The sequence below is a fragment of the Carcharhinus amblyrhynchos genome, chromosome 12 (assembly GCF_965287045.1).
Source record: "Carcharhinus amblyrhynchos chromosome 12, sCarAmb.v2.hapA, whole genome shotgun sequence".
NCBI classification, from domain to species: Eukaryota; Metazoa; Chordata; class Chondrichthyes; order Carcharhiniformes; family Carcharhinidae; genus Carcharhinus; species Carcharhinus amblyrhynchos.
This window is the reverse complement of record NC_137335.1, coordinates 4698899-4712756: the sequence shown is the minus strand read 5'-3', so window position 1 is coordinate 4712756 and position 13858 is coordinate 4698899. Positions and strand designations below refer to the sequence as shown.

Below are 13858 nucleotides of genomic sequence, written 5' to 3'. Positions count from 1 at the left end.
TGTTTCTTGCACCTTTTACAGACAAAGCATACTGTACATAGAGAAGGAAAGGAGAGAGTGCAGAATGTAGTGTTACAGTCATAGCTAGGGTGTAGAGAAAGATCAACTTAATGCGAGGTAGGTCCATTCAAATGTCTGACAGCAGCAGGGAGGAAGCTGTTCTTGAGTCGGTTGGTACGTGACCTCAGACTTTTGTATCTTTTTCCTGACGGCAGAAGGTGGAAGAGAAAATGTCCAGGGTGCGTGGGGTCCTTAATTATGCTGACTACTTTGCCCCAGACAGCCTACATTCATCCAACTATTACTCACCATCCCTGATTATCATCGGGCTTTACTTTGGGATATCATCAGAAAATCTCTCTGGAGTATCAGCCTTGATTCCTTTGTGCGCCCAGAGCGGGACTTGAACCCACATTCATCAGACTCAGTGCTGAGACTGCTACCCACTGAGCCACTGCTGACAGCTAAGCTATCTCTTTAGCTTTGCATGTGAACGTCAGTACCTTTTGGAGCATTTTGGAGAGGCAAATTGCAATGGTTTTTGAATGCAACAACCTCAAAACGTAACTGAAACATTGTTGCTGCCGACTATTAGCTGCCTTTGAGATTAAATTTAATTCCTTAATTCGTACTATTTCCTTCACTCAGGTTCTGGAGCTTACTATTAACACACTTGACTGATTCCTAGGATGAGGGGGTTACTCTTATAAGACAAGGGTGAGCAGGTTGAGCCCACACCCTGGGAGTTTAGACGAATGAGAGGTGATCTTCCTGAAACATTTATCCTGAGAGAGCTTGACAGGGGATTGGGCCTGGGTGGGATTGTGGTTGGTGCGGACTCGTTGCACTGCACTGTGATTAAAGGGTGGATTTCCAGAGGATGTTTCCCCATGGGGGGGGGAGTCTAGAAACTAGGGGACACAGTTTAATAACTGTCAATCCACCTAACTCACATATCTTTGCCTTCTTTTGACAATTGTCTTAAATCTGTGTCCTCTCGATCCTTGCTACAATGGGAACAGTTTTTCTCCATCCGTGACTTTGTATGCCTCTATCAAATATCCCCCCTCTCTCTAATTCTCGCTGACTATGTCAGTCAGCGTACTTTAGTTGCTGCTAAATTTCACCTTCTACCAATAAGAACATAAGAACATAAGAAATAGGAGCAGGAGTAGGCCATCTGGCCCTTCGAGCCTGCCCCGCCATTCAATAAGATCATGGCTGATCTGTCGTGGCTCAGTTCCACTTTCCCGCCCTCTCCCCATAACCCTTAATCCCCTCTCTTATCAAAAACCCATCAACCCGCGTCTTAAAAATATTTAGCGAGGCAGCCTCCACCACTTCAACGGGCAGAGAATTCCAGAGATTCACCACCCTTTGAGTGAAGAAGTTCCTCCTCAACTCCGTTCTGAACCGCCCCCCCTTTATCTTGAGGCTGTGCCCCCTAGTCCTACTGTCTTTTTTGAGCGGGAAGAGTCTTTCCACCTCTATCCTATCCATCCCATTCATCATCTTATACGTCTCAATGAGATCTCCCCTCATTCTTCTAAACTCTAACGAGTACAAGCCTAGTTTATTCAGCCTCTCCTCATAGCTCAACCCCCTCAACTCCGGTATCAGCCTAGTAAACCTCCTCTGCACTCCCTCCAAGGCCAAAATATCCTTGCGCAGGTGCGGCGCCCAAAACTGCACACAGTACTCCAGCTGCGGCCTCACCAATGCCCTATACAGCTGCCCTATTCACTTGCCTAATAAAACAAAGTGCTTTTCCTGCCCTGAATAAAATTGGGATTATAAAATGCAACCTGGTCAAAAGGCTGAAAGTTAACAAGGTATGTCCAATCGCTTAATTTTTATCAGGATTTTGTCATCAGTTTTTAGGATGTACATCAAGAAAGATAGCCACATTTATGTACCGTGCTTAGTGGTCCTGTCGCGATAATTGAAAAGGTAATCATTTTGTTCCAGAAGTGTGTGTCCTCTTTTATTCTTTGCCTTCTTTTCTAAAATGTATTCCTCATTTTATTAACCTTTCTAAATTAATCATTGAAAAGGTCATGTAGAATTACGTCAAGTCTACTGTGCAGAAACAGGCCATTCAGCCCATTTGGTCTATACTGGGACCCATGCTCCATTCAAACCTCCTTTTTCACCCAATGCCTATCAGCATAACCGTCTATTAATTACCCCCAATGAGTTTATCCAGCTCATCCTTAAATGCATCAGTGTTACCCACCTGAACTATTTGCTGTGACCCCCAATCCCTCTCTCTGGTTAAGGAATTTTCTCCTGAATTCCCCATTGGACTTATTAGTGATTACCTTAACATTTATTTTATTAGTGAAACAATAGGCTTACATTAACACTGCAATGAAGTTACTGTGAAAATCCCCTGGTCGCCACACTCTGGCGCCTGTTCGGGGGTACACTGAGGGAGAATTTAGCACAGCCAATGCACCCTAACTAGCATGGACTGTGGGAGGAAACCAGAGCACCCGGAGGAAACCCACGCAGACGAGGGGAAAGCATGCAGACTCCACACAGATAGTAACCCAATCCAGGTATCGAACCCAGGCCCCTGGCACTGTGAGGTAACAGTGCTAACCGCTTGCCACCGCCATGCCTATCTTATATTTGTGGTCGCTAGTTTTGCTGTCTTCCAACCCCGGGCATATATCCATAGGTCTTTTAAAAGCTTGGACACAAGATTCTTTCAGCTGTTGGCTGGCCATTTCTTGTCAGTTTCCCTCCTGCAATAACCCAGTTGGTCCTCACTACTGCAGACAACCATGCCTTACTGGACAAGGATCAACCTCCTCTACCACTTTCACATGCCCATATTTGGACTTTAATTTTAAAGATTTAATATTTTTTGAATTTAAAGATTTTAATACTTGCTCGTTGCTTTCCTCGCTTTCTGTTTTTTTAACTACTCATCACCACGAAATGTTCCTTCTTGTTTTACCTTTCACACTTCTAAGTTTCACCAGGATTCATATCCATTGAGAAAAAAATGTTGATAGTTAAAAGATAGAATTAACTCAGTCCCATTTGGAATGAAAATCTACCTGCTTTCTCATATTATTTCCTTGAACTGTGACTGTAAGAAATGTATTTGTGTCACGTTTCTTGTGCAGGATTTTTTTTAAGAAGTCAGTTCTATTTATAGGCGCCGCTTTGTTTAAAACTGGCAGCCTACATCTTGGTGCTGCAGAAGTATAATTGATCTTAATTGCTGGAATGTTTGATTTAATCTGGGTTAATGCAGTGTTGTTATTTTTGTGTTGTCCCTGGGGTTTTTCGGAGTAGAGTTTTATTAGGTTGATTGACAGGAAAAATCATGTAACTGGGCGGGGCTGGCTCACAGAGGGAGACACAAGCTCAGTTGCTGCTTGGGATCTTTAGAGAGAAGTATCTCTCTTTCTTTCTCTGGAGATTGGAGACTGGGACCTGCCAGAAAATAGATCTCTTTCTCTAATGTTCTATTGTTTGAAGATTGATTTTTCTCTGGAGTGAGAGTCAGAAGATGGATGTCTTTCTGTATCTTTGTCCAGAGGGTTAAAAAGCTGGAAACTTAGCATCCATGTGAACCTGTATGTTTTTTGTGCTCACTGATCCTGTAGAGGGTTTTATGTCTGTGGGAATTTTGCATAAATTGGAACGATAGAGATAGCTAGTCTGTACTGGAATTTGTACTCCACACAGTCCTACTCCATCCAACTTGCACGTGAGTGTCTCAACAAAGTCATCTTTATCCAGTTATGTTTCCCATATGGACTGCGGTGTTTCAAGAAGGCAGCTCACCACCCCCTTCTCAAGGACAGTTGGGGATGGGCAATAAATGCTGGCCTAGCCAGCGACACCCATGATCCAGTACTGAATAAAAAAGTTGAAAAGCTGCTCCAGAAGAGGATCATAAGAATGAATTATTTTATTATTATCATCATTGATCTGCAGAGAATTACACTGAGTCCACAGCACAGAAACAGGCCACTTGCCCCGACTACTCTGTGCTGGAGTTTATCTTAAACACTTGGCCTCTTTCTCCCAACCTCATCTCATCCTATCAACATATCCTTCCAATCCTTTATTCCTCGTTTTATCAAGCTTCTCATTTAGTAAAGCTATGCTAATTGCCTTCAACCACTTCTTGTGGTAGTGGGTTCCACATTGTAATCATTCTGGCACACCGAGCGCTGACTTGCACTCTTGGACACACAGGGCGGGATTTTCTGGCTGCGCTCGCCCCAAGATCAGAAAATCCCACCCGAGGTTTCATGTGGTCTGTATCCCGCCCTCTGCGACTCCCGTGGTGGGTGGGACGGGGAAAATTCCACCCAGATTGCTTGGAATGGAGAAACCAAACGAATGGAGGATTTCTATTGTCCCTCTGATTATTGGACGTCTAAGCAAGTAACTTTGGCAAAAAACTTTTTCTTCACGTGTTGACAAAAATATTTAAAAATAATATGTTTAAAGAATAAAGAACAAAGAAAATTACAGCACAGGAACAGGCCCTTTGGCCCTCTAAGCCTGCACCAACCATGCTGTCCGACTGAACTCCAACCCCCTACCCTTCTGGAGACTGTATCCCTCTATTCCCACCCTATTCATGTATTTGTCAAGGTGCCCCTTAAAAGTCACTATCGTATCCGCTTCCACTACCTCCCCTGTCAGTGAGTTCCAGGCACCCACCATCCTCAGTGTAAAAAACTCGCCTCCTAGAACTCCTTTAAACCTTGCCCCTCGGACCTTAAACCTACGCCCCTCAGTAATTAACTCTTCCACCCTGGGAAAAAGTTTCTGATTATCCACTCTGTCCGTGCCCCTTATAATCTTGTAGACTTCTATCAGATCGTCCCTCAACCCCCGTCGTTCTCTTACAAAAATGGCCTGTTCAGTTTTAATAATTCAATTGAGTCAATTTTACCATGCAATAAATTTCACTGTTAAAAGTTAAGTTAAAGTTTATTTATTAGTCACATTAACACTGCAATGAAGTTACTATGAAATTCCCCTAGTCGCCACAGTCTGGCGCCTATTCAGATCAATTCACCCTAACCAGCACAGCTTTCAGACTGTGGGAGGAAAGCGGAGCACCCAGAGGAAGCCCACGCAGACTTGGGGAGAACATGCAGACTCTACATAAACAGTGACCTAAGCCAGGAATCGAACCCAGGTCTCTGGAGCCGTGAGACAGCTGTGCTAACCACTGTGCCATCGTGCTGCCCCCCCCGACTTATTGAGCTCAGACTTATCAAATGAAAATATGTTTGTCTCTCTCTTTCATTTCTACAGTTTCAACAGAAGAAAGTCCCGATGGTCAGGCAGAAAATTCACCAAAAAAGACAGAAGCTGAGAAATGTGTTGATTCATCTTGTAAGATTTTCAAACTTTGTGTTTGCTCAAATCTTGTACCTTTCGCTTTGCTTAAACTGTGTGTAAATAGATTCCAAGAAACTGAGCTTAAGAATTTTTCAGCCTCACTGAGGAAGGGTTTCGATGCAAGTGCTTCTATACCTGACTGTACTCTGGTGTTCTGTTTGTTTCAGCAGCGCCATTAGGGAGTCAAGATGCTGATTCTAAACCCAGTGACGTGTACATGGACAGCCAGGTTGAAGGTAGGAACTACAGTTGGCACAACTAAAGTCAATGCAGGATGCACAATATACTGTGTCCACGCTGGAGAGATGGTGATGTAGTGGGAATACTGCCGGACTGGTAACTCAAAGGCAAATGCTCTGGAGACACAGGTTCAAATCCCACCATGGCAGCTGTTAGAATTAAAATTCAATAAAGAGACATCTGGAATTGAAAGTTAGTATCAGTAGACATGGCCATGAAACTATTATCAATCATCATAAAAATCTGTATGATTCACCAATCCCCTTAGGGAAGGGAACCTGCCACCTTTACTTGGGGGAAGTGGTGGCGTAGTGTTATTGTCTCTGGACTAGTGATCCAGAGTAATGTTCTGGGGACCTGAGTTCAAATCCAACTACAGCAGATGGTGAAATTTGGAAACTCAATAAATAACTGGAATTAAGAACCTACTGATGACCATGAAACCGTTATCGATTGTTGTAAAAACCCATCACTAATGTCCTTTAGGGAAGGAAATCTGCCATCTTTATCTGGTCTGGCCTACATGTGACTCCAGAGCCACAGCAATGTGGTTGACCCTGAAATGCCTACAGGGATGGGCAATAAATGCAGGCCCATCCAGCGACACCCACATCTCATGAACAGTCCATCGAGTCCACCCCGCCATTCGATCCTGGCTGATATGCTCCTCATCCCTATTTTCCTGCCTTCTCCCCATAACCCTTCAGCCCATTATCAATTAAAAATCTGTCCAACTCCTGAAATTTAATCACTGTTCCAGCATCCATCGCACTCTGGGATAGCAAATTCCACAGATTCACAACCCTTTGTGAAAACTAGTTTATCCCCAAGTCTGTTTTAAATTTGCTACCCCTTATCCTAAGACTATGACCTCTCGTACCAGAATGCCCCTCAAGAGGAAGCATCCGCTCCACATCTACTTTATCCAGACCTTTTACCATCTTATATACCTCAATTTGATCCCCTCTCATTGTCCTAAATTCCACGTGGGCAGAGGAAATGAGAGTGTTACTAAATCCCAGACAGTGTCGGCCTAAACTGTTCAATCTCTCTTCATACGTCAAACCCCCTCAAGTACTCAGGGACGTAGGTGTGTGGGGGAAAGGTTAGAGGAGATGTGCGAGCCAAGTTTTTTACACAGAGGGTGGTGAATGTCTGGAACACGCTGCCTGGGGAGGAGGTGGGAGCAGGTATGATAGCAGCATTTAAGGGGCATCTAGACCAATACATGAATAGGATGGGAATGGAAGGATACAGACTCCGTAAGTGCGTACGGTTTTAGTTTAGGCAGACATCATGATCGGTGCAGGCTTGGAGGGCCGGGAGGGCCTGTTCCTGTGCTGTATTGTTCTTTGTTTTCTTTTTATGTCTCTGGATCATTAGTACAAGTCTCTGAAATATTAGTTCTGCTGACATACCTGCTATTCTACCACACCCAATAGACTAGATAGACGGGCAGCACGGTAGCACAGTGGTTAGCACTGTTGCTTCATAGCTGCAGGGACCTGGGTTCGATTCCAGTTTGGGTCATTGTCTGTGTGGAGTTTGCACATTCTCCTCGTGTCTACGTGGGTTTCCTCCGGGTGCTCCAGTTTCCTCCCACAGTCCAAAGCTGCACGGGTTAGGTGCATTGGCCATGCTAAAAATTGCCCCTTAGAGTCCTGAGATGCGTAGATTAGAGGGATTAGCGGGTAAACATGTAGAAATATGAGGGTAGGGCCTGGGTAGGATTGTGGTCGGTGCAGACTTGATGGGCCAAATGGCCTCCTTCTGCATTGTAGGGTTTCTATGATAGACTCCTCATTGTCGGATGAAGAAATTCGACTTTGAACGGAGCAACACATATCCCTCACTGGCTATGCGCTAGAGATTTTCCCAAGTGGGTCACTCCAAATTGGGCTGTGTACAGATTTTCTTGAAATAACTGATTGGCCTGACCCAGTCTGATTGTTTGGAGTACCAGCAACCTCTGATAATTTTTTTTTTTGCTAGTTTACCTGGTACCGTAGCCCCACAGGATATGGGGTGGTTTAGAGTTTTCAGGAAAAAAAATGTTTTTCTTTGCGGTTTTAAAAATAACTTTGCTTTCCAGATAAGCCTGAAGAAAGTGAAATGCTTAGCCAGCCTTGCACCCAAACAGAAGAAATGGAAATGGACAACTCTCAAGTTCAGTCAGAGGGTAAGAGGTTATTTACACTCTAACAAGATAACGACTCGAGTATGTTTCACAAACCAAGCTGGAAAAACTCAGCGAGTTTGGCAGCATCTGTTGGGAGAAGAAGCAGAGTATGTGTCTCGAATCCATTTGAATCTTCTCCAGGAATGAAGAGGGGAAATGTGCTGGATAGTGTGCTGTGGCTGGGAGTGATTGCAAGAAAGATGTAGCAAATGGGGCGGCCCAGTTAGCACTGCTGCCTCACAGTGCCAGGGACCCGGGTTCGATTCCCGTCTTGGGTCACTGTCCGTGTGCCCATCCTCTCCCGTGTCTGCGTGGATTTCTTCCGGGTGCTCTGGTTTCCTCCCACAGTTAATAAGACGTGTGGGTTAGGTGGATTGGCCATTCTAAATTGCCTCTTAGTGGCAGGGAGACTGTGTAGGGTAAATGCATGGGGCTTGGAGGGATAGGGCCTGGGAGGGAGTGTGGTCAGTGCAGACTTGATGGGCCGAATGGTCTCCTTCTACACTGGATGATTCAATGCTTCTATGAACAAGGGACAGAGGACCCATTGTGAGGGAGGGAAGAGAGGGTTTGTATGGAGGTAAAAACGTATAGGGTATAGGGAAGGGGTTACAGTGGAAGAGAAAGGTCACAATCTGAAGATGTGCTGAGGGATGTAATGTGTCTAATGTTTCGATTCAGATTCCAGCATCTGCGGTATTTTGCTTATTTTAGAGCATTTTTCAACCCAATTGCATACACAATTGCTGCATCTCTTTCCATCTTCGTGAATTGGCCAACTATTTACACTGCTCATTCAGAAACATCATCCATTTGATAGGATCCCTACAGAGCAGAAGGAAGCCATCAACCCATTGACTCTTGATTTGATTTATTATTGTCACTTGTATTAGTATACAGTGAAAAGTATTGTTTCTTGCATGCTGCACAGACAAAGCATACCGTTCATAGAGAAGGAATGGAGAGAGTGCAGAATGTAGTGTTACAGTCATAGCTAGAGTGTAGAGAAAGTGTGGCCACTAGGGGAATTTCACAGTAACTTCATTGCAGTGTTAATGTAAGCCTTACTTGTGACTAATAAATAAACTTTATTTACTTTTGCTTTTAAATTGGCCCTAGCGCTAGGGGGATTAACAGGATAGATATGTGAGGTTACAGGGATAGGGCCTGGGTGGGATTGTGGTTGGTACAGGCTCGATGGGTCGAATGGCCTCCTTCTGCACTGTAGGGATTCTATGATTCCGTGATTCCGGGTTGCATTCCAAGTAACAACTCTACATCCCCGTTACAGCTGTATTCCTTCACTCGAGTCATGGACATACATAGCCCCTCGAGCGAGTGCAACCGAAGACTGTCCCTCGCTAGCGCCTGGCAGGCATTTCAGACCCCGTGTAGGTCAAACAACGCGGAGGCCTTCAAGCCATCATGAAACTGGCTTTGCGGCCGGATTTCTCACCCCCTCTCCCTCCTGCTGCCACTCGCTGCGGGCTGAAAATCAGCTCCCTCGTGGCTAAAATTGTGCAGCAATTTATTCCAACATTCAAATCCACCGGAACTGCACAGAGGCAGTAAGATTAATTTCACCCTCATTTGTCTGGCACAAGGGGCAGTTTCAAAGTTATTGTTCTGCTGTAAAGCTGCAGAATTCTGTCTCTGGCTTGCAAGCCTCTTATTGTTAAGAGGATTGTTTGACTGATTCAAGCCTTTTCTGTCTCTGAAACACGCTTAATCAGCAGACAGTAAGATTGGCTGTGCAAGTCAACAGGATGGAGGATTATTTTAGCCCTGCACATAACTCTGAGATCTCTCTTTTCACCTTTTAACTCGAATCACCGCTTGGAAGAATTTAAAATTAATAGATCCAAGTATGAAGCACTTCAGGCCTTACTCATTGTACGGTTTGTGAAAAATATAAAGATAGAAAAAGACCCAGTGCCAAGAGAAGATGGACTTAAAATGTAATAGGTGGAATGGATGCGAGTTCAATTTTAAAGTTTGTTTATTAGTGTCACAAGTTAACGTTGCAATGAAGTCACTGTGAAAATCACCACACTCCAGCGCCTGTTCGGGTACACTGAGGGAGAATTTAGACCAATGCGCCCAACCAGCACGTCTTTCCAATTGTGGGAGGAAACCAGAGCACCCGGAGGAAACCCTCACAGACACGGGGAGAACATGCAGACTCCGCACAGTGACCCAAGCCAGGAATCGAACCCAGGTCCCTGGCACCGTGAGGCAGCAGTGCTAATCACCGTGTCACCGTGCTTGCTGCCTGTTGAGTCCATGTCTATTGGAAACACCTATCCCAATATGACATAAAAGCAAAGTATTGCAGATGCTGGAAATCAGAAATAAAAGCAGAAAATGCTGGGTATACTCAGCAGGTCTGGCAGGGCCCCCGGAGAGAAAAACAGAGTTAACAGAGTCCATGTGGCAGGTCTACTGAACTGCCAACATCATGTCTGGCTTAGATCTGAGTTCATGTTCACCTGATCATTAGTGTTCCTGTCAGTCATCACGAGGGATGCATTGTTCTAACAGTTTTCGACAAAGACCAGTAACTCCACCCTCAGGTTGTACTGAGATGTCTATGTATTGGTGTACAATGCTTACAGAAAAAATCTCTATCAGTAACGCACAGGAATCTGATGAGAGTTCCTGTCATGGGCCTGAGAAATCAAAGAGTACGAGGCCAAGAATGAAACAATTTGGAATACCAGCCAAATATATTCTGTATTTTACCAGGAGGTAATGAAATGGTGCAGAGGGTCTGACTTGAACACAAGTTGCCCCAGTACAAAGCAAAACAAACTGAGATGATTTAGCAACTCAGTTTTAATTCTTCACACTCCCAATGGGCACAATGGAATTTTTTTTAAGTTAAGTTTATTTATCAGTGTCACAAGTCGACTTACATTAACACTGCAATGAAGTTAATATGAAAATCCCATAGTCGCCACGTTCTGGTGTCTGTTCGGATACACTGAGGGAGAATTTAGCATTGGCCCAATGCACCCTAACCAGCACATCTTTCAGACTGTAGGAGGAAACCAGAGCACCTAGAGGAAACCCACGCAGACATGGGGAAAACGTGCTGACTTCACAGTGACCCAAGCCAGGAATTGAACCCGGGTCCTGGCACCGTGAGGCAGCAGTACTAACCAGTTTGTTACTATGCCCACTCTATTGCAGTGGTTTAAAGATCCCCTTACATTTTTGCCTTAGCCATGTGTATTTAATTTTATATTTTGGCAGTATTTGGACAGATTTATCCCTTGCTTTAGCTTGTTTATCCTCTTTCTTCATCCACCATATCTAACAGCTGTGTTAAGAAGGGACTATGACTCAGATCACAAACTGGACAGAGTGAGACTGTCTGTGAGCACATTATCAGGCCTGGATGCTGTTCGCTGTGGCTCAGTGGGTCACACTCTCACCACTGAGTCAAATGTTAGTGGGTTTGAACCCCACTCTGGAGACGTGTGCACTAAATTGAAGTTGATCCCTCACAGAAGAGGGTGCTGCACTTCCAGAGGTGGGAGTTAAAACATAGCCCTTCCCAAGTGCAAAATATTCAGACAGCCATAGAATCCCTACAGTGTAGAAAGAGGCCATTCAACCCATCGAGTCTGTACTGACTCGCCGAAAGAGCATCCCACCCAGGCCCTCCTCTCGGCCTGACCCCCGTAACCTATGCACTTAGCAAGGCCAGTCCACCTAATCAGCACGTCTTTGGACTGTGGGAGGAAACCGGAGCACCCGGGGGAAACCCACACAGTCACGGGGAATACATGCAAACTCCACACAGACAGTGACCCAAGACTGAAATTGAACCCGGGTCTCTGTGCCACCATGGCACCCAGGTGTGCTTTCTGGAGAGAAAGAGAATTATCCCTCATCTCCTGTCCCTCAGTGAGTATCACTGAATCAGATCATTTTGCTGTTACTGAGTGTGTGGGAATTAGCTGCTGCGTTAATTGCTAATCCTGAACTGCCCTTCAACTCCACAGGACATTTAAGAGTCAACCATTTTGCTGTGGGTTTGGAGGCTCATGTAGGCCAGACTGGGAAGGACAGATTTCCTTCCCTACAGGACACTAGTGAATCAGTTGGGTTTTTACAACAATTGACAATGGTCACCACCAGATTCATTGAATTCAAATTTCACCATGACGGGATTTGAACCCTTGTCCCCAGAACATTATCCTGGGTCTCCAGATTACCAATCCAGTGACAATACCACCAAGCCATTGCTTCCTCCTCTTCTTCACCTCCCCCCCAACCCCAAAATAATTGTTATAGAATTGGAGCATAGAATCTCTACAGTACAGAAGAAAGCCATTCAGCCCACCGACAACAATCCCACTCGGGCCTTATCCCCGTAACCCCATGTATTTATCCTCCTAATCCCCCTGACACCAGGGGGTAATTTAGCACGGCCAATCAACCTAACCCGCACAACTTTGGACTGTGGGAGGAAACCGGAGCACCCGGAGGAAACCCACACAGACACGAGGAGAACGTGCAAACTCCACACAGACAGTAACCCGAGTCCAGAATTGAACCCGAGTCTCTGGTGCCGTGAGGCAGCAGTGCTAACCACTGTGCCACCATTAATTAATCAAATAATACATAGATGTAAATATGATTGTGGATATCAACTGTGCAGCAATCACTCTGTGCCCCCTGGAGGCTATCCAGCCACGACCTGTTAGGTGGCCACTTTTATTCGGCCCAGGAGCAGAGATGAGGCCCTCCAACCTACACAACCCTCGCTCGCAGTGTAATCTTAGCATTTTTATTTTTTTACGTGTGGAGCTTCAAGACACTTTCCATTTAAGCTAGTGTCCCTGGGGAGCAACATTAACCAGAGATGTGCCTGTTCATTGTCTCCAACTCCAGGCCGGTTAGAGGGAAGAGATGGATGGAAATTGATGAGTGGAAAAGAGATGCAGGCACAGCTCATTATAAGACACAGAATGGTTAATTTCTCCAGTGCTATTTAGACCACCGACTAGCCTGCTTCAGATAAGGGTGTCATGGTGGCACAGTGGTTAGCATTGCTGCCTCAAAGTGCCAAGGACCTGGGTTCAATTCCTGGCTTGGGTCACCATGCAGAGTCTGCACATTCTCCCCGTGTCTGCGTGGATTTCCTCCAGGTGCTCCGGTTTCCCCTCACATGTCTGGTTAGGTGCATTGGCCATGCTAAATTCTCCCTCAGTGTACCCGAACAGGTGTCAGAGTGTGGCAACCAGGGGATTTTCATAGTAACTTTATTGCAGTGTTAATGTAAGCCTACTTGAGACACTAATGAATAAAACTTTAATTAGCGTTTTAGCACACAGTTCAGACATTAAAAATGTCTCTAAGCGCATGTGTCTCCCCCTTTCCACCTGACGATGGATTGGCAAATGCTAACTTGCTAATTCACAGCGATATGGACGAGTGGGAACACAATGGAGGCAATAGTGCGTAAAACTTGTCCCTTAACTGGTCCTGTCTTTCTAGTTTTGGACGTTCCGATGTTTTATGATGTTCTATTCCACACAAACTGGAAATGAACATTCTGCAGAATGTAAATCTACACTTCAAAGTATTTTGTGACATTTCATGTTAGAATTTTCTTTGGATCCACGTGTAACTTGCACACTGCAGAGGTTGCTTACTCTTTCAACTAAAGTTGAACTAAGTAGCTCCAATTAGTAGCAAGAGATCGGAATTCCACCAAGCTCCCTCATCATAGAATTTCTACAGGGCAGAAGGAGGCCATTCGGTCCATCAAGTCTGCACTGACAACAATTCCAGCCAGGCCCAATCCCCTTAACTCCATGTATCTACTTTCCTAGGCCCCAGACACCGATGGCAATTTAGCACGGTCAATCAACGTAACCTGCACATCTTTAGAGTATGGGAGCAAACCAGAGCACCCGGAGAAAACCCACGCAGACAGTCACCCAATGCCAGAATTGAACCCGGGTTCCTGCCGCTGTGAGGAGTGCTAACCACTGTGCCACCGTGCCGCCCAGGAGAATATAGCAGCAGGACTGGAAATCA

The 13858-nt window shown here is 45.2% G+C and overlaps 1 protein-coding gene across 2 annotated transcripts in view; it reads left to right on the top strand.

Moving 5' to 3' along the window:
* The window catches only part of macrod2 (mono-ADP ribosylhydrolase 2), an 855710-nt gene that overhangs the window by 828133 nt on the left and 13719 nt on the right, over positions 1–13858 (top strand). The window contains exons 12-14 of one of the 2 annotated variants that reach the window (XM_080200007.1): positions 5299–5379; positions 5556–5621; positions 7718–7804. In XM_080200007.1, coding sequence (XP_080056133.1) covers positions 5299–5379; positions 5556–5621; positions 7718–7804 — 234 coding nt within the window. Of the gene's footprint in view, positions 1–5298; positions 5380–5552; positions 5622–7717; positions 7805–13858 lie in introns of both variants that reach the window. The other variant, XM_080200006.1, reaches the window with a different exon arrangement.